The 25401-nt window shown below is 42.7% G+C and overlaps 1 protein-coding gene across 4 annotated transcripts; it reads left to right on the top strand.

Annotated features, from left to right (window-relative positions):
• Positions 1-906: 906 nt before the first annotated feature.
• Positions 907-25385, top strand: crb1 (crumbs cell polarity complex component 1). 4 transcript variants are annotated; one of them, XM_084354032.1, is made up of 14 exons: positions 907-1100; positions 4964-5197; positions 6849-7044; positions 7225-7364; positions 7739-7921; positions 9730-10695; positions 11883-12436; positions 12580-12745; positions 14108-15041; positions 15754-15798; positions 16459-16581; positions 17635-17761; positions 22917-23170; positions 23289-23405. In XM_084354032.1, the coding sequence occupies exons 1-13, from the start codon at positions 1025-1027 to the stop codon at positions 23154-23156; spliced, it is 3984 nt and encodes a 1327-aa protein (XP_084210158.1). In that variant the 5' UTR covers positions 907-1024; the 3' UTR covers positions 23157-23170; positions 23289-23405. The 4 variants fall into 4 exon arrangements, with proteins under 4 accessions (XP_084210158.1, XP_084210159.1, XP_084210160.1 ...); XM_084354033.1 differs by lacking the exon at positions 22917-23170 and having other exon boundaries at positions 23289-25385; XM_084354034.1 differs by lacking the exons at positions 907-1100; positions 4964-5197; positions 22917-23170 and having other exon boundaries at positions 6972-7044; positions 7251-7364; positions 23289-25385.
• Positions 25386-25401: the final 16 nt, after the last annotated feature.

Below are 25401 nucleotides of genomic sequence, written 5' to 3'. Positions count from 1 at the left end.
CCCAATTAAATACAATAACTACAAAATCTATATAATATAATAAATATACATATCATCATAATCTTTCATTTTAATTCATTTTCTTAGTTGCTATCTGTACATTTACTTGAGTCCCAACATCACAGAGTAATAATAAGATCCATGCACTGTGATATGGATGAGATCACATCTACAATATTTAGCTACTGGAGTGTGTCATGTTGAAGACAAAATCAGCAATTTTGTTCATATCAAAAAATAAATTCCCCATTAATGTAATGCTTGATATCAAGCACTGGAAATTGTACATTTTTATTTATTTGATGTATTCCTTTTATGGAATTACATTTTTTAAATCAATATTTCAAGTTTAATCTTTGACTTAGTCACTTCCATTTCTATTTCATATTTAGTCTCTCAATAATGCATCAATAACTGGTATTAGGATGAAATGACATTCGGATTTTAGGAAATGTTTTGTTTGTTTGTTTGTTTTGTTTTTATTTAGTTTATAGGCATGTGCATAGCATTAAACTTGCATTAATCAACTTCCAGTCAAAAGTTATATGTGAATAACTTATAATATCTTTAAATATTCCTATAGTAAGTCATGATTGTGAGATAAATCAAAAAAAAATTAAGAGATGCAAAGTCTAAATATGCATAGAGAGAGGTGATTTAAACTTTTTCCCCTTATTATTATTCTTTATCTATGAATTTCCTTTTCTGTCATCAAGGCTTAATTTTCATCATTTTTATACTTTAATTGTCGGGTATGGGCTTCCATACAGCTCCGTTCACAGGGTGTGTGTGTGTGTGTGTGTGTGTGTGTGTGTGTGTAGCCTGTTGAATACCACGTGGTAGCCCGTTTCTTTTCTTGTCTCATGTGTGATGGAGGCTCCTGATGGTGCTCCAGCGCGAGCAGAAGTGAGCATCAAGTGGCTCTGGAGATGACAACAGATGCGTCGCTGCGGGCAGAAGCAGGCACAGAGAGATCCGTGTATGACAAGACTTCAGGACTTCAGGATGATTTCCTGTCCCGATTATGGATTTAATTCGTTATCATAATTTTGAATTACTTGCGTGCGTAATTCTCATCTCATCACTGGCTGTGATAGATGGTAAGTGAACGCGCTTCTCTCGTGTTGACTTTCAGTTTTCAGTATTGTTTTACAATGGGAGCTTGTTTAATTGTTATATCATCATCATCATCATCATCATCATACATTTCTGCACTTAACTCCATGCATGGCGTCTGTAGCAGTAGTCTCATTTGATCACCTACAAAAGTGGACAGAGTTGGTGTTGCTTTCCATTCAAAACATGCTTGTTTTATAAACACTTTTTTCTGCAAAAGTTTCCTGATATTAAACAGAACAATGTACAAATTCATCCCATCTTCTGTGTTTTGAATTTCAGTCTAGTAATTGGCTCGTATTTTAACCACTCCATGCTTGGAATATCAATTAAGACTGTGAGGTGACATCATCGTCTTTGGTGATTTCTGCACATTTTCTAAGAGCTGAAAGATGACAAAAACAGACTTAACAATGGGGGAGGGCAGCTAGTGACCCATGAGGGGGGTGGGAGGATTGAGGAGTGTGGATGAGTGATGGCACAAAAGGAGGGGGGATCTATGTGTCTCTCTGGCTTTACAAAACCCCCCAATAATCATGTCTTCTTATCACCACTGAAACAAACAGACAGGCTGATACACTTAGTGCATCAGTCGGGCAGAGATGTCAGGTGCCCCATATGTGCCATTCGAGGGCCTCCAGATAGGACCAAACAAAGACCCTCAGACGTAATTTGCATGTGAAAAAGCCTTACATGCTGTGGGAGGGGATGTGTGGTTGGCTGGAGATGGAGCTGTGTTAGGCCTGGCTCTGAATCCTCTGAACTCTGCCTCTCTGTGGATTCAGTAAAGAGCAGATTTAACAAAAGACACCACCTGTCACGGTTTTCCCTAAAAATACATGGATAATCAAAAGGGAATTCTCCAAGAGTTTGTCTCGACGCTGCTGCAACATACGCCTCTAATCTGCTCTGAATTTACTGTCTGATCCTCGTTGTAATGAGAGCTGATATAGGCATATGGCTGGAGCATCACCACTCATACACATGATCTCCATCACACCCCCAGGACACTCGGCCAGTACTTCCAAGTCTAAGTCTAGACATGTATAAGCTGCTGCTGGTCGAGAACCCTGCCAACTGTCTGTGAAACTGATTGACCTCCACCAATGACAGAAGATTGTTGCCTGAGTTGGTGAGGATGGACCACCAAGTGTAATTGCACTCTTCTGCGTCTTTGCAGTCTGGTGCCTGATTGGGCTCTTGAGGCATGATTACCGTGCGCGATTGTCATCTGTGAGCAATATTATCTCTGTTGATGTCTGAGTGGCCACATTTATGGCCGCCGGCTTCATAAGGAGTCTTTCTTGCACCCATCATGCAAAACAAGCTTCAAGTATCACCACCTCCATCCAATATCCATATATTGCTTTCAAGGCTTTTAGAGATGTGTTGCAGTCTAATAGAAACGACACTCGTTCAGCTGATTTGCTTCCTCCTTTTTGTGGCATCATGCCTCTATGTCCCCTCATGCACATTCCATGGATTACAGGGATCTTTGCCTCTGAGCTGGTCCCATTTGTTCTGCCTGGAGTACGGCAATTTTGAGATGCCTCAGTGGTAGCTATTTGTCTTTGATGTTTTCCTGTAAAGCTGTGGGGGGCAAGTCGAACTAGACATGATATATGATTTGAGAGTCAGGACGAGTGAAGAATTGCATCAGCATCAGGTTCAGGTTCTCAACAAGTTTGGATTTCAGATCACATTGAAACTAGGAAACCTTTTAGATGGGCACTATTGTAGTAGTAGAAGACATTAAATCAGAATTTTAATATTTACACTAGTAATGAGGTACTAAAACAAACCAGACCAAAACGAAATAAACAAGCTGTTCTCAGAGGAAAATAAGGTCCCCAGACCTTAGGGTTGCAGGGACATATCCAGGGTCCGCCACATATAAACAAAGTAAAACAGTATGGGACTGTGTTGTCCTTTAAGGTCAGTTATTTTATTCAGTAATGAAAACGAAGACAGTTTGTTTATTTAGTTTGTTTATGAATAAAAAGTCGTTCAATGAAGATTTTTCACTAAAAAAAATCATTAAAATTTCTTTCCCAAAACTACATAGTGCACCTTTAAATCTAACTCACTCGTGGGTGCATATTTATGAATTCAGTGCGCTCAAACCCAAAGATATCAAATATGCCAAGTTTGATATTGGAAGAAATGTGACCAAATGAGTCACAAGTCATTTAGTATTAGCATTGGAGAATATTCATCAGATCAATAAATGATCATATTGTCAATAAATAGAGACAGTAATATGAAGCCACATTGTTAACAACCTATGCCTGGTAGAGTCTGCTTTTAAAGTGAAGTCCTAAATTCCTCTTTTAAAAAAACTTTCTAAAGCAGTCTCCTAAAACACATCTCTGTCATGGTCCTGAGTTTTAGTTTCGTGATTTCCTGTTTTATGTTTAAAGTTTATCCTCATGTGTCATGTTTTACTTTCCACTTCCTGTCTTTGTCTGTTTTCCTGCCCTTTGTCCTGCTCACCTGTGCTCCATTAGTTAATCACTCTGCTTGTCTTGAAGCCTGTGTGTTCCCCTCACTCTCTGGTGGTTTGTCTGTTTTCATATGCATTGCTGTGTTTCTAGTCTGTTCCCTGGTTCTGTCTTCCCATCATGTTTCACCTGTTTGCTGCCTGTGTTATACTGGTTTGTACTTTTTTGGTTTGCAGCCTACTCAACTTAGTTTATTGCCGGTGGATTACCTCTGTTTTGTTGCCAGGTTTTGTGCCTGCCTTTCACACGGTGGTTTTTATGGACTACGGCTTTGGTTGCATTACAGCTCGCTATTTGTTCTGTTACCTGCCTGACTCTTGTGTTTGGGTCCATTTTTGAAAAACAGTGACAATCTATTTGTGTTATCATGAAAGATGTGGTGCATAACTACAGAAATGTATGATAGGGGCGATGAGATGCTTTTTTTTGAAAATGTGTGATAAAATGTATCATCATGAACCATTTCAAACTAAAATGGAAAAAGAAAACTAGATTTGCAACATATGTGATTCAACTTGAGTGAGGTTAGCATGAACAATAAAAAAAACTAAGTTTCAGACGCTCATTTAGTCATACACAGGTTGACAATTATTGCTTTTCATTGTTGTTATTGGGGAGGATGAAGTGCTAATCCTCTAATTAGTATGTATAGCATGTGCCGACTGAAATGAGACCCAAAGCCAGAGCTCTGGCGTTGTGGCATTAATGTCCTGCTCATTACATAAAATGTAAAGGGGTAAATGCCTCAAATGTTCGGCTGGATGCAGTCACCATGGAAATAGATTGAATGCTTACCCAAACAGTGGAATTGGTTATCATGGCAGCCAGCCATGACGCCTTGAGAGGCCTTTTTTCAAGCCCTTGTGCTGACAACTGCTAGACAAAATGCTTTTATCAGAGCTAAGTAGACATAAAAGAGCTTCACTCCAGACACGATCAAACTAATATAGCAATTGAGAGCACTTCTACTCACAGTGATTCAAACTATTTTGACATAATGCAGATATAAATTAAGTAATTCAGGGGATTATGTGGATTAAATTATTTTCGTATTTAGTCACAAAGCTTCTTGAGGAGTTTGACCAGATGATAAACAGCAACTTTTCACATCTTATACTAGATATGAAGGTAATTTTTACAGTAATTTTGATGCAACCAGACGTTATAAATGACATTTTATCATAAATCACAAATGTACTTAATTACAAATGACTAAAATAATAATGGAAGTAGCATATTGCAAATGTTTTTTTTTATCATGAGGAATGAAAACTGTTTTGTTTCTTTTATCACTACAACAATGATGTTCTGTGATAATCATTTTCCTAAATGTCCTCTGTTCATAGGTGCATCTGACAGGCTGCCTTGGACAGAGGACCAGTGCTCTCCAAACCCGTGCCAAAACAGGGCGATATGCAGAATCCGCGGGGACGGCTACTCCTGCTTCTGCGTGCCGGGGTTCCAGGGTGCTCACTGTCAGATTGATGTGAACGAGTGTGTTTCACAGCCCTGCAGGAACGGAGCCACCTGTGTGGACAGAGTGGGCACGTTCTCCTGTCTGTGTTCTTCTGGGTTCACCGGTGAGTGGACAGAACAGTGTTGCGTCTCCTAAGACTCCTAAGATTTGAAGACTCAAAACACATAATTAATCCTAAAATGACACACGTGTATGAAGATACATACAGGATCCAGGGGGCCCTAGATCGGTGTTAATGTCTTAATTCTGTTTTGGATGAATTTAAATAGTGTTGAATGGTGTTAAACCTGAGTCATCAATAGATCATATGAGTCCAAATCATTATCATTTAACTGTTTAGTGATTGATCAGCAACTGAAAACACAATAAATAATGAAAATCCAGAAGGACAATTTGTCAGATTCACTACTTTTATACGACATGCAACCTGTAACACAGCAATACAACAAGTTTTTGGCCGTCATGTGAATGTGGTCCATGTTGCACCAATTTCTTCTGTCATATTTGTGTGTTGCACCCAGTCTTTCCAGCCACTGTAGCAGATGGCACATTTGGTCACTTGGTTTCTTACATCATTTTTGTCCAGACTGAAATATCTTTACAACTGCCACTGTCATGAAATCACACATTCATAGTTTACCATGACGTGAAATGTCTCCTCAACTGTTAGCCAACTGATAGGTCAAAATTTTAGTCGTCAATACTTTGTTGTTTGACCAAATACCTTCAAAACAAATGACATCAGCCTCGCACACTAACACACAAAGCTATCTATCATTGTGAGCTTGGTAATAATTATACCTGCTTTATATCTGGATTGTTAGTATTGCCCATGAGCTATGAGCATGTTGGTATAAACATTAGCATTTAGCTGAATGAATAGCTGTGCCCAAGAACAACCTTGCAGAGCTGTTAGCACGGCCTGTTTTCATTTAAATCTAGACAAGTGACAGGTCAATATGACAAACGATTATTTTAAAGTAACCGACTAAGACTTAGACAAACTTTAATGTCTCCTGAGAGGCAGTTTGTGGCACAGCACAGAACATGTAGAGACATTAAAATCACGTCTGATAGACAGAAACAACAATAGCCGAAGATCTTCTGTGGCAGCCGTCATCAATCTCATCACAGTCCAGGCAGACATTTAAAGTGCATGTCAACAATTATCATACAAATTTAAAAAATGTTTAATCTGTTTATTTCACATTCCCTGGTCCATGTATTTCCTCAGACTGCTACAGCTCAAAAAAACAAAAACAAAATCAACCCCTACCAGCTATAACTATTTCATTCAATCTCTTATTGGAATACAGCCGATAATATCTCACCTTTATTCTAAGTTTACGCCGTGCATCTTGCCTGGATCTTTTTACATCTGTTTTATAAATCTTTTTTTTATGTTTCAAATCACAGGCAAACATTTCTTTGCTCATATAGTTTACAGCATTTAGGCAGTCTAAACCATGCCTTGTTAGTTGCATTTATTTATGGTAGACTTTCATTCCCTTCATCTTTTTCCAACAATGCAACAACAACAAAAAAAATAAATAAATAATACTATATTTCAGAGATACATTTAAGATATGTTTACAATGTGCAATTTTTAGAACTGCCAAAAACTGCGGAGGCCTTGTAGTGAGATTAAAGCGCAGTCCAAACATGATCACAGCCACTACACATAAAAGCTTTGCTCATTTTTGCCCCCTGCCCTCGCTCACCCTCTGACATCTGTACTGCTTTCATGTTCACAGGGGCCACTTGTGAGGTCCAGATTGATGAGTGTCAATCACAGCCATGTCTCAATGGCGGCAGTTGTCATGACTACGCCGGGGGCTTCAGTTGCACCTGCCTGCCCGGTTTCCAAGGACACCGATGCGAAATCAACACTGATGAGTGCCAAGAGCAGCCATGCCAGAATGGGGCTCTGTGTGTAGATGGGGTGAATGAGTAAGTAGTCCATCCCCAGCTGCTGGAAGCAAGAATGTAGACATAGCTCTTTCCAAGTTTAGAAAAGCAAATGTGTTATGAACAGATTCCTAATAGATTTTAATTTCACACAAACACAGACTGGAGGAAATACTGTCAGTAAACTCATTCATGTGATGTCTGAATCCTTGATGGTCTCAGCTACAGCTGTGACTGCTCTCACACAGCCTTCACTGGCAGACACTGTGAGACGCCGCTACCACCGTGCCACTCTGAACCCTGCTTCAACAGCGCCATCTGTGAGGAAAGCCAGGGTAACTACACCTGTGCGTGCTGGCCAGGTACGTGAAGCACTTTCTTGCTCAGTTAAGGAGTGAGATAAACAATTCTGAGTTACAGGTTTTGGAGTTTCTACAGGAGATTTGTAGAGGTCAAGGGACAAAGGTATAGGTGAGGCGAAGAGAAATAGATGGAGGTAAGAGTGAGAGATGGGTAATTTATTAGCGAGGAATGTAAGATTAATGAAAGTAAAAAAACAAGACAAGGGTTCACTAAAAACAAAGTGGTGGACTCCAACCATAATCAAGCTTACAGCTGCATACAAATGTATCACAGCAGTTTCATACTGTTAATACTGTGTGTCTGTGCATGTCAACACAACCATAACACTAAATAGATATTAATCATAACACATGATGAACTGTCCTCATTTCAGGGTTTGAGGGGCGTCAGTGTGAGGTCGACGTCAGTGAGTGTGGCAGCAACCCCTGCATGCACGGGGGCCGCTGCATCGAGAGGTCGTGGCAGGCCCTGTACGGCAGCGAGCCTCTGCTGCCTGAACGCTATGACCAACAGCATGCTGCGGGCTACATCTGCAGCTGTCCTCGAGGAACAACAGGTAATTTATTCTCATCCACCAAGTGGAATTCATTATGTCTCACACAATGATGGTTATGCAGTAGTAGGTAGTTGCTAGTACATTTTGCACTGCGTAGGCACTTCTGTTCACAGTGACATGCTGACAAAATTCACCAAAGCTATGTTGTATCATTACAGGACTTTGGTGAACCGACTCTTTTAAAGGTACTATTTGTCAAATTTGGTACTTTTTTTTATTTTAGTGCCCACCAGTGATAGTATAAAAACATATTATAGAGTCTCATTGTAATTAGAGCTACAACAATTATTTCTGCTATTGAGTAATCTGCCAATTATTTTCATGATTAATGGATTAATAGTTTAGTATATAAAATATTTTAAAAATCAGCTTCTTCCGGCCAACAGCAAATTCTTACATCCAGGAAGCTGGGACCAGCAAAATAGGGTTTGAATAATTTTCCTTTGTTTACATAATCAATTCATTGAGTAATCATTTTCGCTCTATTTGTTTTCATCTTGCCCCTGTTATGGATGTGTAGTGTTTAAATGAGAAGGCTAAAGGTCAGTTGACAGAATAAATCAATTAATAATTTAAATAACCCCATATAATACCATTCAAATATGAATCATATATTATCGGTGCATTGTTGCAAAGATTTACATCAAACTGCACTTTTCAGTTGCAAAAGCAGAAAATTCTAGTTTTCCCGCTTACACAAGACTCGATGGAGCAAAGTAGGTAAGACTGTGAGCTGCTGCCGGCTGAGAGTTGTGTTCTAAAAATTGACACTCTGCCAGTCGCAGTGGCAGTGACTCAGTAAGGTGGCCAAATAGCATTAGTTTAATCCCCAGGATCTGGCTTTACTGGTCTCCTGACTGGAGCTACTCAGCCCTACGGTGTTGTGGGGAAGTAGACAAGGAGCAGACCTCCACCGGGATGGCCTGTACGAACACAAACTAATATGGTGCAGTTAGACAAGTTTGGGGCTACTGGGGGGAAAAAGTGACGGCATGATGTGGAGACCTGCACCATGGATCTGGGGTATTTTGTTGCTTGGAACAGGTAAATAGATATTTAGTATAAGTATTGCATAATATGTGTGGTCTTTTATATTTTCTTCCGATCAATATAAAACAGATAGATAACTTAAAAGTTGACCAACGTGCATAGATACTATTTTTACAGTATTTTTCTGTAGCTTTCTGTGTTGTACTATAGAAGATATAGTTGTTGTTCATATGACAAAGTGCCTTCTCATTGCAACTGTTTGTCTTCTGTAAAATGTCAAATGCTTTAGCATAACAACATGTACAAACACAGACAAACAATGTTAAAATGATTAACACATACACAATTGATAGTTGGGTGTACTGGAGTCTGTACCAGCATACAGAACTGGGATCAATATCTGACAGTTTGGCTTCAGGTGGGGCTAACTTGACTTGTGTATCAGTGAAGGAACGTTGTAGTCAACACTTTATCCAAAGCACCGTCAACATTTGAATAAACAGGAGCCATGTCATACAAAAGAACAGGTGTTGGCAAAATGGGCGAAAAATTGGGCACATGTCCAGTGTTTTCCTCTCTTACCATCATTATGCAACCTGCCCACATAATACCCAAGTACAAGTGTATGAATGTGACTTGTTTGTAGTAAACAAACAATGGCAGGGACACATATTGTTTACAAGACCACAAGGAATAATGACAATAAGTCATTCATCAGTGAGCGGAAATTAAAAAAGGCCATCTGCACTCATGATTGCATAAAAGATTGTTTAAGAGGGTTTGAGTCATGTGACTTTATTGTTTTCTTGTGCTGACAGGTTCCCTCTGCCAGGAGGTGATAAACCAGTGTGACCCCAGTCCCTGCCAGAATGGAGGCAGGTGTGAGAGCCATGTTGGAGGCTACATTTGCCACTGCCCCAAACAGAGTCATGATGGTTTCCAGTATGGGGGTGTAAACTGTGACGAGAGGCTAGTGGGCTGTGAGGGACATGAATGCCAGAACCAAGGCTCCTGCTCTCCCTTCCTGTTGGATGGGACTCACGGATACACCTGCTCCTGCTCGCCTGGGTACACTGGACCCCTGTGTAAGACCCCCACCACCTTCTCCTTTGAACGCCGAGGCTACCTGCTGCTGCAGAGTCCCCTGGCCGATGCCGAGGTGTCCTGCAACATCACCCTGAGCTTCAAGACCGTTCTGCCCAGAGCGTTGTTGTTCCAGCGGAACAGCAGGGGGCTGCTGCTGAGCCTGGAGCTGGACGAAGGGCGGCTGCGTCTCACGTTGAGGAAGGAGGCCTCTGCTGGAGCTGAGGCAGAAAGCCCAAGCCAGGTCCTGGAGCTTCCTCACAATGTCACAGATGGAGAGTGGTATTCAGTAGAGGCTGTGCTCATAAACTGGGTGCTCACTCTCAAACTCTTGGATGACGCTGGGAGCTGTGGTAGCCAGTCGTGCCACAAGGCGGCCCCAGTCCAAAGCACCATGGCTGGGCCAGCTGCGCCTCCTCAGAACACTTTCATTGGAGGAGTGCTTCAGGACTCAACTGGCCCCAATGAAGTCTCTCCACTTCCAGCATTCATTGGCTGCATGCGGGATGTGTTTGTGGACTGGCAGCTCGTGGTCCCTGAGGAATGGCTGAGCAACTCTGCTGTTAATGTGTCCCCTGGCTGCAGCCACAGGGACCGCTGCCTGGATGTGCCTTGCCAAAACAGAGGACAGTGTGTCAACCTGTGGCAGAGCTACCAGTGCCGATGTCCAAGGCCTTATGAGGGGCAGGACTGTGAGGAGGGTATGTTTACAGCTGTGAAAATTGCAAGGACACAGTGTAGAAATCGGGAGATTTTTGATTTCTTTCTAAATCCACTAGTCCCATCAAACGTAGAAACAAAAGCAGGTATGAGACTCACCTTTAGTCTTTAAGCTGATGTGATTAATTGAGATTGGAGGAAAGCGTAACGCGTCATACTCACCAAATTTCTTAAGGGGGTAATTAGATAACATCCTCAATAGCTGATGTTTAACAGAAGACAAGGAAGCAGAGTTAAGGCCAATCAAAAGCCACAGTAAAGGACAGAGGCAGAGATCCTCTTATCTGACGCACTGGATTAAGGATGTAAGTGATTCTATTTTGGAAATACACAGAACATGCAAGGAAACGTCACAGCATTCAGTAGACTGTGGTAGTGAGACCAAGACATAAAACATACATGCAAAGTGGAAGGAAAGGTTTGAACTTTTCATACAAGATTCCCTGAAAATATTGAATAGTTTCTGTTCTCCACTGAGGATATCTATAGCCTCTTGAGTCTATCAAAGCAGATTACTGACCACAGTGTCTGATGGGATATTGGCACACACACATATACTCACATGCACACAACATCCTCATTGGAGCTTTTATAAGGTTTTTTTATGACCTGTAATACATGTCCTCCCTGCTTTAGCTTTGTGCGTTCTTGATGTCCTGCCTGCTTTATGAGGCGACAAACCCACAGTGGAAAGTGCTGACAGTGGACACAAAACATACAGAACATGAGGGCTGGTGGCTCCTTAAATTTCCTCCTCCTGTGCCCATTCCTCTAAGGACCTCAGCATGAACTAAAACACGAAATGTCTTTTCCTCCAGTTCGTTTTTCAAACGCTCTTTTGATACTCAATATTTAGATTCAATGCTCGGCACAGATGAAAAACATATTTTACACCCTCTGCGGGAAATAAAAACTGAATAAATAGTAATAAAGAGAATCTGGGACTTTAAGCTCTTTCTGTGCTTGGTCGACACTGACATCAGGTCACCTCTTCTCTTCTACCAGTGCATTTTTCACTGTAAAAGAAGGACATTTTCTTACTTATGAAGCCCTTTTAAACCTCAGAAATTAATCACATAATGTATGTTGACCAAGCTGTAAAATGTTGAAGATGTCTTCCTAATGTTGGGTTGAAACATTTTGTCTCATCTGGTTTCCCTTCTCGTAGAACATGTCACCGCCCGCTTTGGGAACGAGGACTCTCAGAGTTACGCTGCGTTCACTGTCACCGATGATCCGGGTCACAACCTCTCCATCTCCCTCTTCCTGCGTACACGGAGGGACAGCGGACTCCTCCTGGCGCTCGCCAACAGCAGCGGACAGCAGTACCTGCACATGTGGCTGGAGGATGGTAAGGTCACAGTTCAGCTCCAGAACTCTGAGAGCCTGAAGGCGGAGGGTGCGATCGACGACGGGGAAGTCCACTTTGTGAGCGTAGAGATGGTGGAGGATCGCATGACGCTGTACGTAGCAACTCAAAAACAGATTGAAGAGGAAGTCAGGACAGTCGGCGTCCAGGCAGGAGACACTGTGTATGTGGGAGGTCTGTTGGGGAGCAGGACGACTTCCATGTTTGGTGGATATTTTAAAGGCTGTATCCAGGACCTGAGGGTCAATGACAGGAGGCTGCAGTTCTTTGGGTTGGACACCTCAGTGAGATCTTACCCTCTGGAGGTCATGGAGAATGTGACTGCTGGATGCTCAGGGGACAACGCCTGCAGTGTGAGTTAACATTACATAAAACCTCGCTCAAGCCTTTAAAAGCATATACATGTTATATAGTCATATAGTATTTATTGCAAGTGAATCGTACATTATGATGCATTTGGTGAAAGTAATCCCCTGTATCGATTTCTCACCCTCAGAGGAACCCTTGTCTAAACGGTGGGATGTGCTACTCCATGTGGGACGACTTCACCTGCACCTGCCCTCCCAGGACAGCAGGGCGGCGCTGTGAAGAGGTCAGGTGGTGCGAGCTGTCACCTTGCCCCACAGAGTCAGAGTGCAGGATGCTGAACCAAGGATATGAATGTAAGTGACATCCAAGATTTCAACAATGACGTGTTTTTAGGTCATTAGAAACCAATTAGGGTCAAGCTGCAAAAATGACACAGCTCCCTTTCAAATTTGTGTGAATATGAATGTGAAATATGTGTTTTCACAGATTAAGAAAAATAATTAAGGATCTTAGAAAGAATATCTGGGCAAACACAGGAGAGAAAACATTTTTTATTTTATAAAATAATAGAAAAAATAATCCTCTCTTGACTCTCAGGGCTTCCATACATTTCAGTGCATAGGCCTAATCCATGTAGTAATATTACGGGATCACTTATAAGCTTAAAGCAACGTTATGTAGAAATTGTAATTTTGTGTGTATGTAACGCTGTGATCCTACCCTCTCACTGAAGTTACATGGTGCAGAAACAAGTGATAGAGACAGAGACACCATTCACCTTGTTACAAGACACTGTACCATCAAAGTGATTTTGAAGCTGTTATTTTAAGTTAAAAAACTTATATATTGTTGGTAATGGTGTTCCAGTCATTGCAGGCCAATATTAAATAACATTAGTAAGGGCAGATTTCCCAAAAGCACCTTAACAGTTCAGTCACTTTTTATTATCAGTGGTAAACTTGGTTGACATACTTTCATTGTGACATAATCTTTGACCTTGTTCAGTTGGTCATCATTGACCTAATTTGCCTTCTATGTAACCCAGTGATACAACATACCTGATTCCCGACCTCAGTCCGCCCACACAGTATACTGTATGTGCTCCGGAAAGCAGGACTGGCCTGAGGCCAGCTTATCCTGTTTTTGCTGGGATTAGTGATGATTCACTGTGTTGCCGCCTGTCCTGTGAGCCACCCCATGTTCAGTGCTTCACTCATTGATATACTCACACCTGAGAAAGGGGCGTACCTTTTACTAAAATGTCCTCCATTTATGATATTTTTTTGTTTTGTTTTGTTTTTTTGGCTTGAGTCAGGAAGGGAACTTTCTTTTTGTCGCAGATTTTGTTTGTCAAGCTTGGGAGAGAAGGCAGAATATCTTGTTTGAGAGCTGCAAAATAACCAGAAATTTTGTACTGAAATAAAGAGGTAATGAGATGTTTGACCGCTGCAACTGTACCTTTTGATTTCTTGTACAATAAATCCATGTGGGTTGGGTACACTGAGTGCATGAAAATAAAAGAATCAATCAAATATTACTGTTATTTGTGATGAATGCCCTCATCTGGTTCCCTATGAGCTTCGTAGTGTTATCAAACGGGTAATTAACATGCTGTAATAACGTTTTTGTAATCTTTGAATTAGAAATCAGTTGAACAGTGTGAGTGTGAAAAGGTGTAAACAAATAAACAACAGATATTATCTCTGTTCACCCAGGCTACTCCAATGCAACCTTCCTGAATGACTCCACTGTGTTGTCCTACCGGGGAAACGGCCACATATCCCGCAATCTAACTAACCTCTCCCTAAACCTACGCACACGAAGGCGTAACGCAGCTATACTCCATGCAGAGAAGGACACAGCATTCATCACACTGTCAGTCCAGGATGGTTTCCTCTTCATGGAGCTTCAGAGCACCACTGAAGAAGACAGAGGGGAGGAGGAGAGTGTGTCTACAGTCAGTCTCAGCAGCCGGAGGAGTGTCAGTGATGGTGAGTGGCACAACGTCCATCTGTTCATGGCAGCGCCGTGGGCACAAACCTCCCGGTGGACTCTGGTGCTGGATGAAGAAATCGAGGAGGCTAGCACTTCCAGGAGCCAAGGAGGCAACCTGGACTTCCTCAGGCAGGGGGTGGACATCTTCTTAGGGGGCCTGGCCCCTGACACTGGCTGGTCCCTGACTGGGTGCCTGGGCACCGTTGAGCTGGGTGGCATTGCCCTGCCTTACCTCAGCTCCTCCGATGTGAACCTCCCACGCCTGCAGGAGGAGCAGTTCGTCCAGACATCCCGGCGCACTCCGCTCTTCGGCTGCAGCGGGGCCCCTGTGTGCGAGCCCAACCCCTGCCTGAACGGAGGCGAGTGCCAGGACTTCTTCAACACCTACAACTGCAGCTGCGCCGACGGGTGGGCCGGTAGACGCTGCGACTTCTTCACCAACACCTGCGCCTCCGGCCCCTGTGTTCACGGCAACTGCAGCGTGAACGGGATGACCTACGAGTGCACCTGTGAGTTTGGCTACGCGGGCGTGGACTGTGAGGAGGAGGTGGACGTGTGCGAAAACCACCTGTGTGCTCATGGAGGCACCTGTCTGCACGGGCCGGACAGGTACGCCTGCCTCTGCCCCGAGAACTACACTGGACCCCTCTGCAAGTAAGTAAAGATGTTTGCTGGATAAACAGAACAGCAGGATGATGGGTTGAATAAAACAGAGTCGAATAGTCTATTTCTAGTGAGTGTGGAAAATATAGACCGGCAGCAGAGGAGGAAACAATCCCAACATCAATATTTCATGCTCTGAACATGACTTGACTCTCCTGTGTACAGTTTTGAGAGCTTAGTTAGTTAGTAAACACAAAGTACACAAATAAATGCTCCAAATTGCAGAAACAAGGGACCGACAACACAACACAAACAAAAATCCTTCACTGTAAATGTCTCCACATGTCTGCCTCTGTTCAGCATTTCAACCACGCCTGCAGCGAGCGTCTCAGATGCTGCATTTCTATTCTAGTGTCAGCCAGAAAAGGCCTCAGTCTGCTGTGGTGTCTCACTACACAAGGCTCTCTGGTTCAGCGCCAGTTTCTTTCCCCTGTCATCTACCGTTTGCCTCGGAGAACCAGCAGGGGAACGCCTCCAACCATTTATCCTGTAAACACACAGCCGCTTGCATTTTGCCTCTTTTGCACAAGGAAAACCTTTGCAAGTGTCTCGCTAAGCAAGGCACCAGACAAGCTGCACATCTCCCTTTACTGGGAACATCGACGCTGCAAAGTTTTCATCAAAATGACTTCTTTTTGTTTGTGTCTCCTGTTTGTGTCTCTTTCTACCCCCTCTCCCCGCCTTTCTTTCTGTTCCTCTCCAGTGAGCGCATTGAAGAGATTCCGTGGTACATTGTTGTCAAAAATGTGTAAGTTGCTTTTTTTTTTTCTTTCTATTTCTCAGGTGTTCGCTATTTGTTTCCTGTTAGATATCTGTCTCTCAAACGTCATGTACGATGTCTCCGGTTTTTTTTCTTCAACTGCGTGCAACAAAATGCCAAACAAAGCTAATATTATCGCTCTCCCTGACATTGTTTGTCTTGACATGAGTGACAGCTGTAGTGCAAAGTGATTCCTTGCATCTAAATTAAAACCTCGCCCACCAAAATTGTACTCTTTCCAAAATAAAACAGCCTGTATTTTGTTACCATTGAGGGATGAATTTCAATTTGCCAGCAGATGCATAACATTTAGGAACAGAGCTGCTGCGCCTCGGGCAAAAACAAGGTTAAAGAGGCCAAACAGAAATGGTTGGCTTTTTCTTTCCTGCACATATGATTTGACGTCCTGCTGGTGAATAGTTGCAAGAGGTCTTTAATCTTATTATCCTGTTCCCCTCCTAAGCCTCTTTGTCTCCCCTGTGGAGAGCTGCGGGAAGCCGAACAATACAGCTCCTGCGTGGCTGATTCTTCTGCTTCCGGCAGACGTAAAGACGTCAAACTCTGCTGCACATGAGCTGCTCAATACATCTGAAACTTCAGCACAAACTGTGTATTTACCCTCTTACATGTGTGTTTGTCTTCTGCCAGACGGCCTAAGCTGCCTGTTTCTGTGTGCGGCGATAACACTAGAAACTACACCTGCTTCAATGGAGGCAACTGCACTGACCGAGAGCTGTCCTGTGACTGTCCACCGGGCTTCATCGGACACCGGTATGGAGGAAGTATTTAGACCCTTAAGAAGTAACAGTGTGAATACCATCCTGTAAAATTACTTCGTTACAAGTGAGACTCCTGCTTTGAAAATGTTATTGGAGTAAATGTTTGTAAGTATTATATGTACGAATATGTACTTCAATTATTTTTAAAAGGTACTCAGTGCAGAAATATGTTATATTGTTACGTATTATGTCATGAGATTATCATTACTCGTGCATTAACATGAGAGCAGGATTTTACTGACCTGCAGCTAATAATTATTGTCATCATGGATTAATCAGCTAATAACTTTCTGCATCAATTAAACCATTTTGAGGTATGGTTTAATTGCATCAATTAAACCATACCTCAAGTACTTCAAATTTGAACTTAAAAATAAGTACTTATTTCGATATATTCCACCCGTAGTAAAGAAAAAGACATATTATGATCATTTTCAGGTTAAATTTGATTTTGTGTTTACATGCTTTAGCGACACAAAATACTATTCCCCCTCCGTCTGAAACGCTGTTTTAGCGCCTGTCTCTTTAAGCCCCGCCTTCCTGAATACCCTGTTGGTTCTAATTGGCCAGCTCACACATGCCTGACCCATCACCGCTGACAACGACAGAGACGCTGTGCTGAATAAATTCTTATGTGCCAAACTAGCCCCTCGGCATCAGTTATGCGAATGTGTGACATGGTGACGTAGTGCGATGTCACAGAGTCACGGAATTAAAGGCGGGACTACTGACGAGGCGTTTCAGGAGCAGTGTTTTCTGTGGGAGAGAGGAGCTTCTGTTGGTGCAGACTGACCTTTTTAACTTTCAAGATCTTTTACATGCACAAGATATATAATAATAATATAAAACACTGAAGGGAAGGAAAAAATGAAAAAGCACAACAGGTCTCCTTTAAATAAAACCTATGAATCCAAAACAGTTCGTTGCAGCAGATTCCTCCACCAGCCCAACCTTTTCCTTATGTGCCAAGTTTCTCTAACAGAGCTGTATAAGTGGTCACCATCACATAAGTGTCTCTGACTCAACTGTGATTCTCTGTCTGCAGGTGTGAGCAAGAGGTGGACGAGTGCAAGTCCAACCCCTGTCTGAACGGAGGCTACTGCCGCAACCTCATCAACAAATTCATCTGCGTGTGCGACATGAGCTACGCCGGAGACGTGTGCCAGACGGACGTAAGCGACATTTACTTTTACGTGGCCGTGCTGCTGTGGCAGAACCTGTTCCAGCTGCTCTCCTACCTCATCCTCAGGCTGGACGATGAGCCAGAAATAGACTGGGGTGGCGACGACTAAATGTGTGTGTGTGTGTGTGTGTGTGTGTGGGGTTGTGTTTTTCTGCACCTGTCTCCAGGACTATTTGAGAAAGTGAGTGCAGAGTGGAGTTTGTCAGTGCAGCTGTGTGGGTGAGTGATTGATCATAAAGGATGAGAATGACCGGTGGTTTCTCATACTGAGCACAGAGGGTTTGGTATTTATGACGGCACTCTGCACACATTAGGCTTTTCTCTAGTTTGACGTCAGGTTAACGGTACCACAGAGCTCTTTCTGTGCCTTAAATGAGACTTTGGTAATCAGAAGCACCTTATTCAATATATTTATTTATTCTACTCAATTTAATTTACTCATGTAGGTCACTGAAGTATAGATCACAGAGGCAGTAATGTTTCGTAAAAAAAAGCAACACAGGCATTAGACGGTTTAGGGGGGAAAATTCATTCTTGACTAATCTGCTGATTACTCTCGTGATTATTGGACTAATTGTTTAAGATATTAAAACATTTTTGAAAAATGCCCGTCACATGCTCTCAGGGCCCAAAGTGACACACTGCAAACTAATCGGCAGAATGAATTTTGGCAGTGTACGTTTCTGCAAACCACGCACATGTTGAAACTGAATTTCTTGGAGTTTTATGTGACAAGTCTGAGATCTGGTTGGATTAAGGGTTAGAAGAAGAGCATGTTTTTAACCTGGTTCTGTCGCCACAAACAAAATCTTCATCTCATCAAAAATATCTGGTTTTGTTGCCGCTAACACAGCTGGAATATGTCCTAACATCTCTCGTGAAAAATATCCAGTGGTTTCACGCTTGGCAAATGCTGAAACGCCGCGGTCTGTCAGTGGAAAATACAGAGGTCAAAGGTTAGAAGACTGTCCTGAACAGTGGTCTCTGGCTTGGTGGCCATCTTGCCCAACATTCCTCCCCTTTCTGACATAAAGTCAGCTCATATAGTTTTCATATATATTGTACATGAAACGACACCTTTTGTAGAATTGTATATATGGTAAACTTACAAATTTGAATGTATCCGTGGTTTGCAGAAAGCTCGACTGGTCTGGCTTGTTTCAACCGACCAATTGTCCAAAACAGAAATCAGAGAATGTTTGCTTCTGTTATTAATCGTGTTGGCAATTCATTTTATCGCCCAATGACCAAGTGATTAATCAAATAATCATTACAGCACAAAGTGTGTAGGGTAGGTGCTTTGGTCTAAAAGGGAAGGATAGTCTACATTCAGTAAAGCACTACTGATGCACTGAAGAACATTATAAAATGTGTGTTATTTATAATGTCTCTCATTGAGGATATCCTGTCAGTCTTGTCTGAACTGGGTGTCGGGAGCTCCATACGTGTGAGCTATGAAAAGCAGCGTCGTAGTGACAAAGGCGCCTGGAGGGGCGAGGAGACGACAAAATGTCTCCCTTTGTTCTCCATGTGCGTTCAGAGCACTGTGCTCTCCGACTGACTGACTGCTGTGTGTTGTTTTGTACCAAAGAAGAAGTTTCTGTCTCTAAACCTTCCTGAGTGAGGCAGAAGATATTTTAAGCCCGAACTCTCTGCAGCTCTGCTTGAAACGGTACCTACTGTATCAACATGCACCACGCTGCTGTGGTCAACATGTCATCACAGAATCATTGACGTGATTGTGTTTTTGTCTTTTAGTCTCGCTGTCCTTACATCATGCTGGATCTCTGTATGACCATCACTTCTCGTTTGTCCATATTTCCTCTGTCAGATTCTGTCCTCATGTCCTCTCTCGGTTTAAATCCAATCTCTCTCTCTGTCTGTCTTTGTTGTTGTCAAAATAATAAAAAAAAAACAATCTTATCAGCCTTTGTCTGTCTTCTTTCCTCTTTTCATCTCTCACAACTAATATTTCTCTTCGATCACCACCTACTTGATTTACTTTCCAGTTTCCTTCCTCCATTTGCTCCTTCAGCTGAAGGTTAACTGCAGTCCAAATCCTTTCATTAATTTCCTAACCTTGTGCGCTTGTGGTCAAGGAGCAGTCAGTCAGGTGGCCACCGTGACTCCAAACATAGCCACTTAATCTCTCTTAACGAGATGTAGTGTGAGTAGACCCCAGAATAATCCAAGTTCATAGACGCATAGTCACAAACAAACAGTCCTCAGTCCTTTTACGCCTGTGTGCTATTGTTCAGAGACATGACGTTGCCCTTGAGCGTAACTCCGAGTTAAGGAAAATGTTCACATTTGTTGAAGTCTGTCTATAAACAAGAGTCATGTGCACATATAAGTATTAAACATGTTTGCTTGCTGTTCATACAGGCCAGGAGAAGATTTGTTTTGTGCAAAAATGCATTTAAAGTTGAAGCTGAAGCTTTTATCAGATATACTGTATAAAAAAATAACTCTGGAAGATAAACACCTGGTTGATCTAACTTGGATGTCTGAGGTCTAATTTTAGCTTCAGATTAGCTTTTGAATACATTTGTGCACTGAACGAGGACTGTGCAGTGTCCCCCATCACTTACACTGCAGGTGCTTCAGGAAAACCGGTTTCACTGTTCATACAGGCGCCTGAGTATTCTTTAAAGACAGACTTTAAAGTGGCAGACCTATCCTTTGATAAGGAAATTATTTTTCCGAGTGTGATGTGGAAGAGACACACCTACCAACACTTTCAGAGTGACAGAAAATCAAATGTGAGTGTCTCAGTTTCTTGTGGGACGTGTGTCATTGTACCTGGCAAACATAACCCAGAGGCAGAGGTGAGCACGCCGCACACAGACGACCCTGCCTCATGTGCGCTTGCTCAAACCCTCCGCTCTACTCAGTCTGCCGCTGAAAATGAAAGAGGTCCCAAAGAAGAAGAAAACTTCCCCTCTTGGGTTTTTTATCGGTGAAAAAGTGTAACAACACAGAAAACAATGACAACAAGAAAATAAAACATAAACTTAGACGTGATGGGCAAATATATAGACAATAAACAATAACAATTACTGTTATCAGCGAGGATATTTGATGATATAAGAGTCAAGGAGTTGAGATTATCTACAATAGGTTGGGTATGTGTGGTTAGAGTGTGTGTGTGTGCAGAGTGAGATGTATGAGTATTTATTTTTTTTTATTTGAAGCTGCTGATTTAGGACCAATGAAAAGTAATTCCACTTTCACATACTTGTATTTATTCTATTACTCTGCGGTGTAGGGTTACATAGCTGCAGGTTTTGTTGAGGGTAAACCATTTGCTGATAGGCTGCTCCAGAAAATCGCAGAGCCTGTTGGCAGGTATGAAGATGTGACTGGGCCTCATCACCTCACATCAGTGCCCCATAAAAGCTCTTGTGGCTGAATGGGAGCAAATTCCTGAAACCATGATCCAAGATGTCCTTCGAGAATGTCACTGGTATCAGCCAATAAATCTTTTGAAATGAAACATCGACATCAGAAATGTGAGCATGTGACAGGCCAATAAGATGACGTTCTAATTATTTTCACACGGGGCACACAACGATTAAGTTGTTTTCTCATTTTTCACATTTGTCAAAGGAATGTTTGCCTTGCATCTGCCAATGGGCCTTCAAAATAAGAGTAGGCACAATGTGTTAACTCCACTGCAGGAGAGACCTGATGTTCTCCTCAATCAGGTGGAAGAAAACGAGCTGGAAAATATTGAATTATCGGATATCAGCAAAAATCATTCCCAGACGAGAGGAGTCTGTTGCACCTGCGGATTGTTCTTCACTGAGATGTTCAACAAGCACAAATGTAATGTGCCGTTGTGTTTGTCCGTGTAGTCCACATGCAGCTCCACTCCTCTCTCACACATCTCCCTCCTCTCTTCCATCATGCATCCTTTCAGGCCTGTGTGTAGATGTGTGTAGAAGTGTGTGCGTTAGGTAGCCCTAATGGTGAGGAAAGAGAGGGAGGAAATGGGAAGCAGTTCTTCAGTGTCGGCACTGATGTGGCCATCCTTTGAGAGCGAGGAAAAGCAGAGAGGGAGAAATGTGCCTCGCCAGCGAAAAAAAGGCAGCATCTGGCGCCGAAGTGCAGTTTCAGCAGAGAGCTGGTGGCATTCACAGAAGTTCGGTCTGCTTCACAGAAACGTATGAGGGCAGCTTATCTGGCAGGCACGCACACACACACACATAGACACACAGAGCAGGTTGATTGTGCTGACAGCAGGGAAGCATTGCTGCTGTCTCTGTGTGTAGCTGCTCTGCCGAGGCTTCAGGGTGGCCTCGCCGTGTACCTTAGAGACTGGTTAGTTAGACATCTCGGCGTCTGTGTGTGTGGCAGTGGGTGACTGATGGCGGGTCCTGGCTGCAGGCTGCTCTGGCTCGCTTGTGTCACACTCACTGTGACAGCCAACTGTGCTGCACTGACAGGTAAGCACTTTCCAGGAGTCAACAAAGAACAGGTAGCGAGGGAGAGAAAGTGTAATGTCTACAGTGTCGAGCATGAGCGCATAAGTTATTTTTTGCCCGGGGATACGGATGGTTGTGTTTTTATTAGGATTATGTTTCCATGTTGATTGCTCAGTGTAAAGTTCGCTGACTTCTGAGATTTTTTTTTTCAAAGTCCTGTGTAACCTGACAAGTTCTGTGAGAGGCTGTAGTTATGAAGATGGTGTCAGCTAAATATTAAGTGTAATGGAGTGACACTTACATGCCGTTGTGCTGTTGTAGCAGCCACGCAGACTGTCACGACTATCACGCCAACCAGAACGAGTAACGTAAGTGCATCTGCTGCTCTGCTGGTTAATGAATGTAACCAATTATTCACCTGCTGCACTGGAAGCTTTGATTCGCCTTGATTCACTGGGTTTGAGGTCAGAAATCTGTGTGTTTGCATGCTGGGTGATTGTGTTTCTGGTTGGTGGTGAAGCTGCTTGTGTGTGACGATCAAAGGGCCACAAAGCTGGTGGTTAAAAATGAATCTTAGCAGGTTTCACAAGTCATTAAAACACCATTAGACGAGAATCATGTGTGTGTAGGAGCTATTTTTGGTGTGTCTCTGGTAGTGTTTGCTGGGATCATCAGGCAGCATCTTGCCTGTGTGTGTGTGTGTGTGATCCTCCACAGACGGAGCGTGCTCCATACAGCTCGCGGGTGGCTGCCGTGCTGGCACCGTGTCTGGTTGGCTTGGCGATAGTGGTGATGCTGGGGCTGGCGCTGGCCCTAGCCAAACTGCGAGAGAGGCGGCAGACGGAGGGAGGTTTCAGTCCGCGGCAACTCGAGGCTCCTGGTGGTCGCAACCCACCTGCTGAGCTGGGAAACACATCCATCAGCACTTTGGCAGAGCGTGTGGAGCGCCTGGTGTAGTGAGGAGAGGAGAAGTGTGTGAGAGAGACAGAAATAAACAGTGTTTCCTGTGTGTGAGCTCCTTTAAACTGAAACATTTGTTCAAAATGTATTATCTGATTCTCTCTCCCTCCTTCTCCTCCTTTCCTCCAGTTGACCTCTGAGGGTTTGACCTCTGACCTCTTGCTGTCCATCAGTTTGGTGTCCGTCGTCCTGCTGCTGGTTCTCATCCTCATCTCCATCAGCCTGGTGGTGGCTCTGAATCGCCGCGCCACCCACGGCACGTACAGTCCCAGCCGGCAGGAGAAGGAGGGATCACGGGTGGAAATGTGGAGCATCACCCAGCCGCCACCTATGGAGAGACTCATATGAGATGGAGGCGGGGACTGTGTCAACATGCAGGGTGATGATGTGGTTCTGGGAGCAATGAAAGAGCTAATGCTAGAAAAACACCAAGGGCCTCGTTACAGACAAAAATGCCGAGCTGCTAGTCCTATCTTATCTCAAAGGCAGGAGCAATCTCACTATGGCTGTGTCCTGTCCCATCTTTTAGCTTTTAACCTGCCACTGGCTAGCTAGGTGGCTTACATGGACAAGTAAGGACTGGCATTCAATTTTAGCTCACTGAGTTGGAGAAATGAATCATGTTGCTGGAGGAGAGGATGTACAGTATAACCATTAATGCATGTCAGGGAAAATTTAAGGCTTACAAACTAAATTAATGTCAGCCTCTATAGCAGGCTAACATCAGTGAGTTTGTAAACCCCTTCATGCTACACAAACATACAGTGCAGTTATTTACATACATAAACATAAAGTTCATTTTTTGAATTTGCATAAAGGTGAATGTAAGTTAAGATGCAGTAAGGAAACGTGCTTCAGTAATACCACAAATCCTAAACGTCATCCTGAATTGAGATAAGACAAGATTTCAGACATGGGAGGTTTCTGTAATGTGGCCCCTGATAACAGATGTATAACTCTGATTAAAAACATCAAGCGTTTGCAGAAGATTGTCTGCAGCCTGAATGTAAACATGGTCGTCCCCTCACAGTACCTCCATTTAAATCACTGCTGTCTTTCTTCATTTGCGTACGCACATGCTGGAAGACTATATGAGACCCAGTGACACCATTTTCATGTATCCCGGTGCTTCATCTGTCTTCCTGCGATGTTTTGCACCTGGCTCCGCCGTCCAGCCCTACATCCATCTAAATGAAAAGATTTGAGTCCAGAACATATTGAGTCTGTCACATCTTTGTGTCCGATCGATATATATTTGGATTGATGGACCGGCAGTGAGCAATCTAAGGAAAATCTGATCAGAATTTGGGACACACAGACACACTGTCGTGTAAAGCCTCATCTGGGAACAAGAAGAATGAGTCAGAATGTTCCTCATTTAAAGGATTAGACGAGCTTCAGTCTATATTTGTCTTATTGTCAGCAAATCCCATGAAAACACCGAATCCAACAATGTGTTAGTCCATCTCTGAAAATCCTTTTGGTTCCTACTGAGGGCATACAGTACATCTTAGAAGATTGGTCACAGATACAGAAATGTATTTTGATAAAAAAAAGGCTTTCTAATTTCCTAAAACATCTGGGCACTATAGTTTTCTCGCAAACTTTACTCAAACAAAGTAAGTAGTGCGATTGTTGTGGACTATTTTCAGGTGTGGATTAATACACATTTGGTGCTCAAGTGATTATTTTCAGCAGCAGGACAGACTCATCATTTAAATTGATTAAAGTCCATCCATGTGTATTTATTACAGGAAAAGGCCTTTCTAGTTCTGTGTGTTTCGTCTATACACTGAGTATTGCTGCTAGCATTGACTTATTTTTCATTTTCAGTGAACAATCCCACAGGACTTTTCATACGGAAGGAGTCCGGCTTCACATTGCAGCAGCTGAGAGTAGTTTCTTAGTTTCCTCTCGGCTGAGTCGTGTCGTTAAAAACAAGAACTTCCTGTAGACTGTAGTGTAGTTTCCAGCGTTTATACTATGATGATGATTTTGTTTGTTTTTAAACTGTGAATTTTATTTCTGCCTTTCATTGTTGGCAACTGTACAAAGATGATGCGTTGGTTGATTAAAGTCAATTTATTTGTGTTAATTTATTTTATGATCACAAATATTGAAGGTTTATTCTGGAGCAGCATTTTTATTTTACTGTTGGCTAAATTGATCGAATCTCAATGCACAAAAAACTACACTGTATAAGTCAATAAACCAGCCGTATCCTTGTATGTGTTATTTAAAT

The sequence above is a fragment of the Pagrus pagrus genome (assembly GCF_965226575.1).
Source record: "Pagrus pagrus genome assembly, chromosome: 6".
Lineage (NCBI taxonomy): Eukaryota > Metazoa > Chordata > Actinopteri > Spariformes > Sparidae > Pagrus > Pagrus pagrus.
Note: the sequence above shows the minus strand (reverse complement) of the source record. Positions and strands in the feature narration are given on the sequence as shown.

Coding starts and splice junctions, on each gene's coding strand:
- crb1 (XM_084354032.1), top strand. CDS start 1,025: ATGGATTTAATTCGTTATCATAATTTTGAATTACTTGCGTGCGTAATT. Junction 15,799..16,458: donor TACATTGTTGTCAAAAATGT/GTAAGTTGCTTT, acceptor GTCTTCTGCCAG/ACGGCCTAAGCTGCCTGTTT. Junction 17,762..22,916: donor GAGACGTGTGCCAGACGGAC/GTAAGCGACATT, acceptor GATCCTCCACAG/ACGGAGCGTGCTCCATACAG.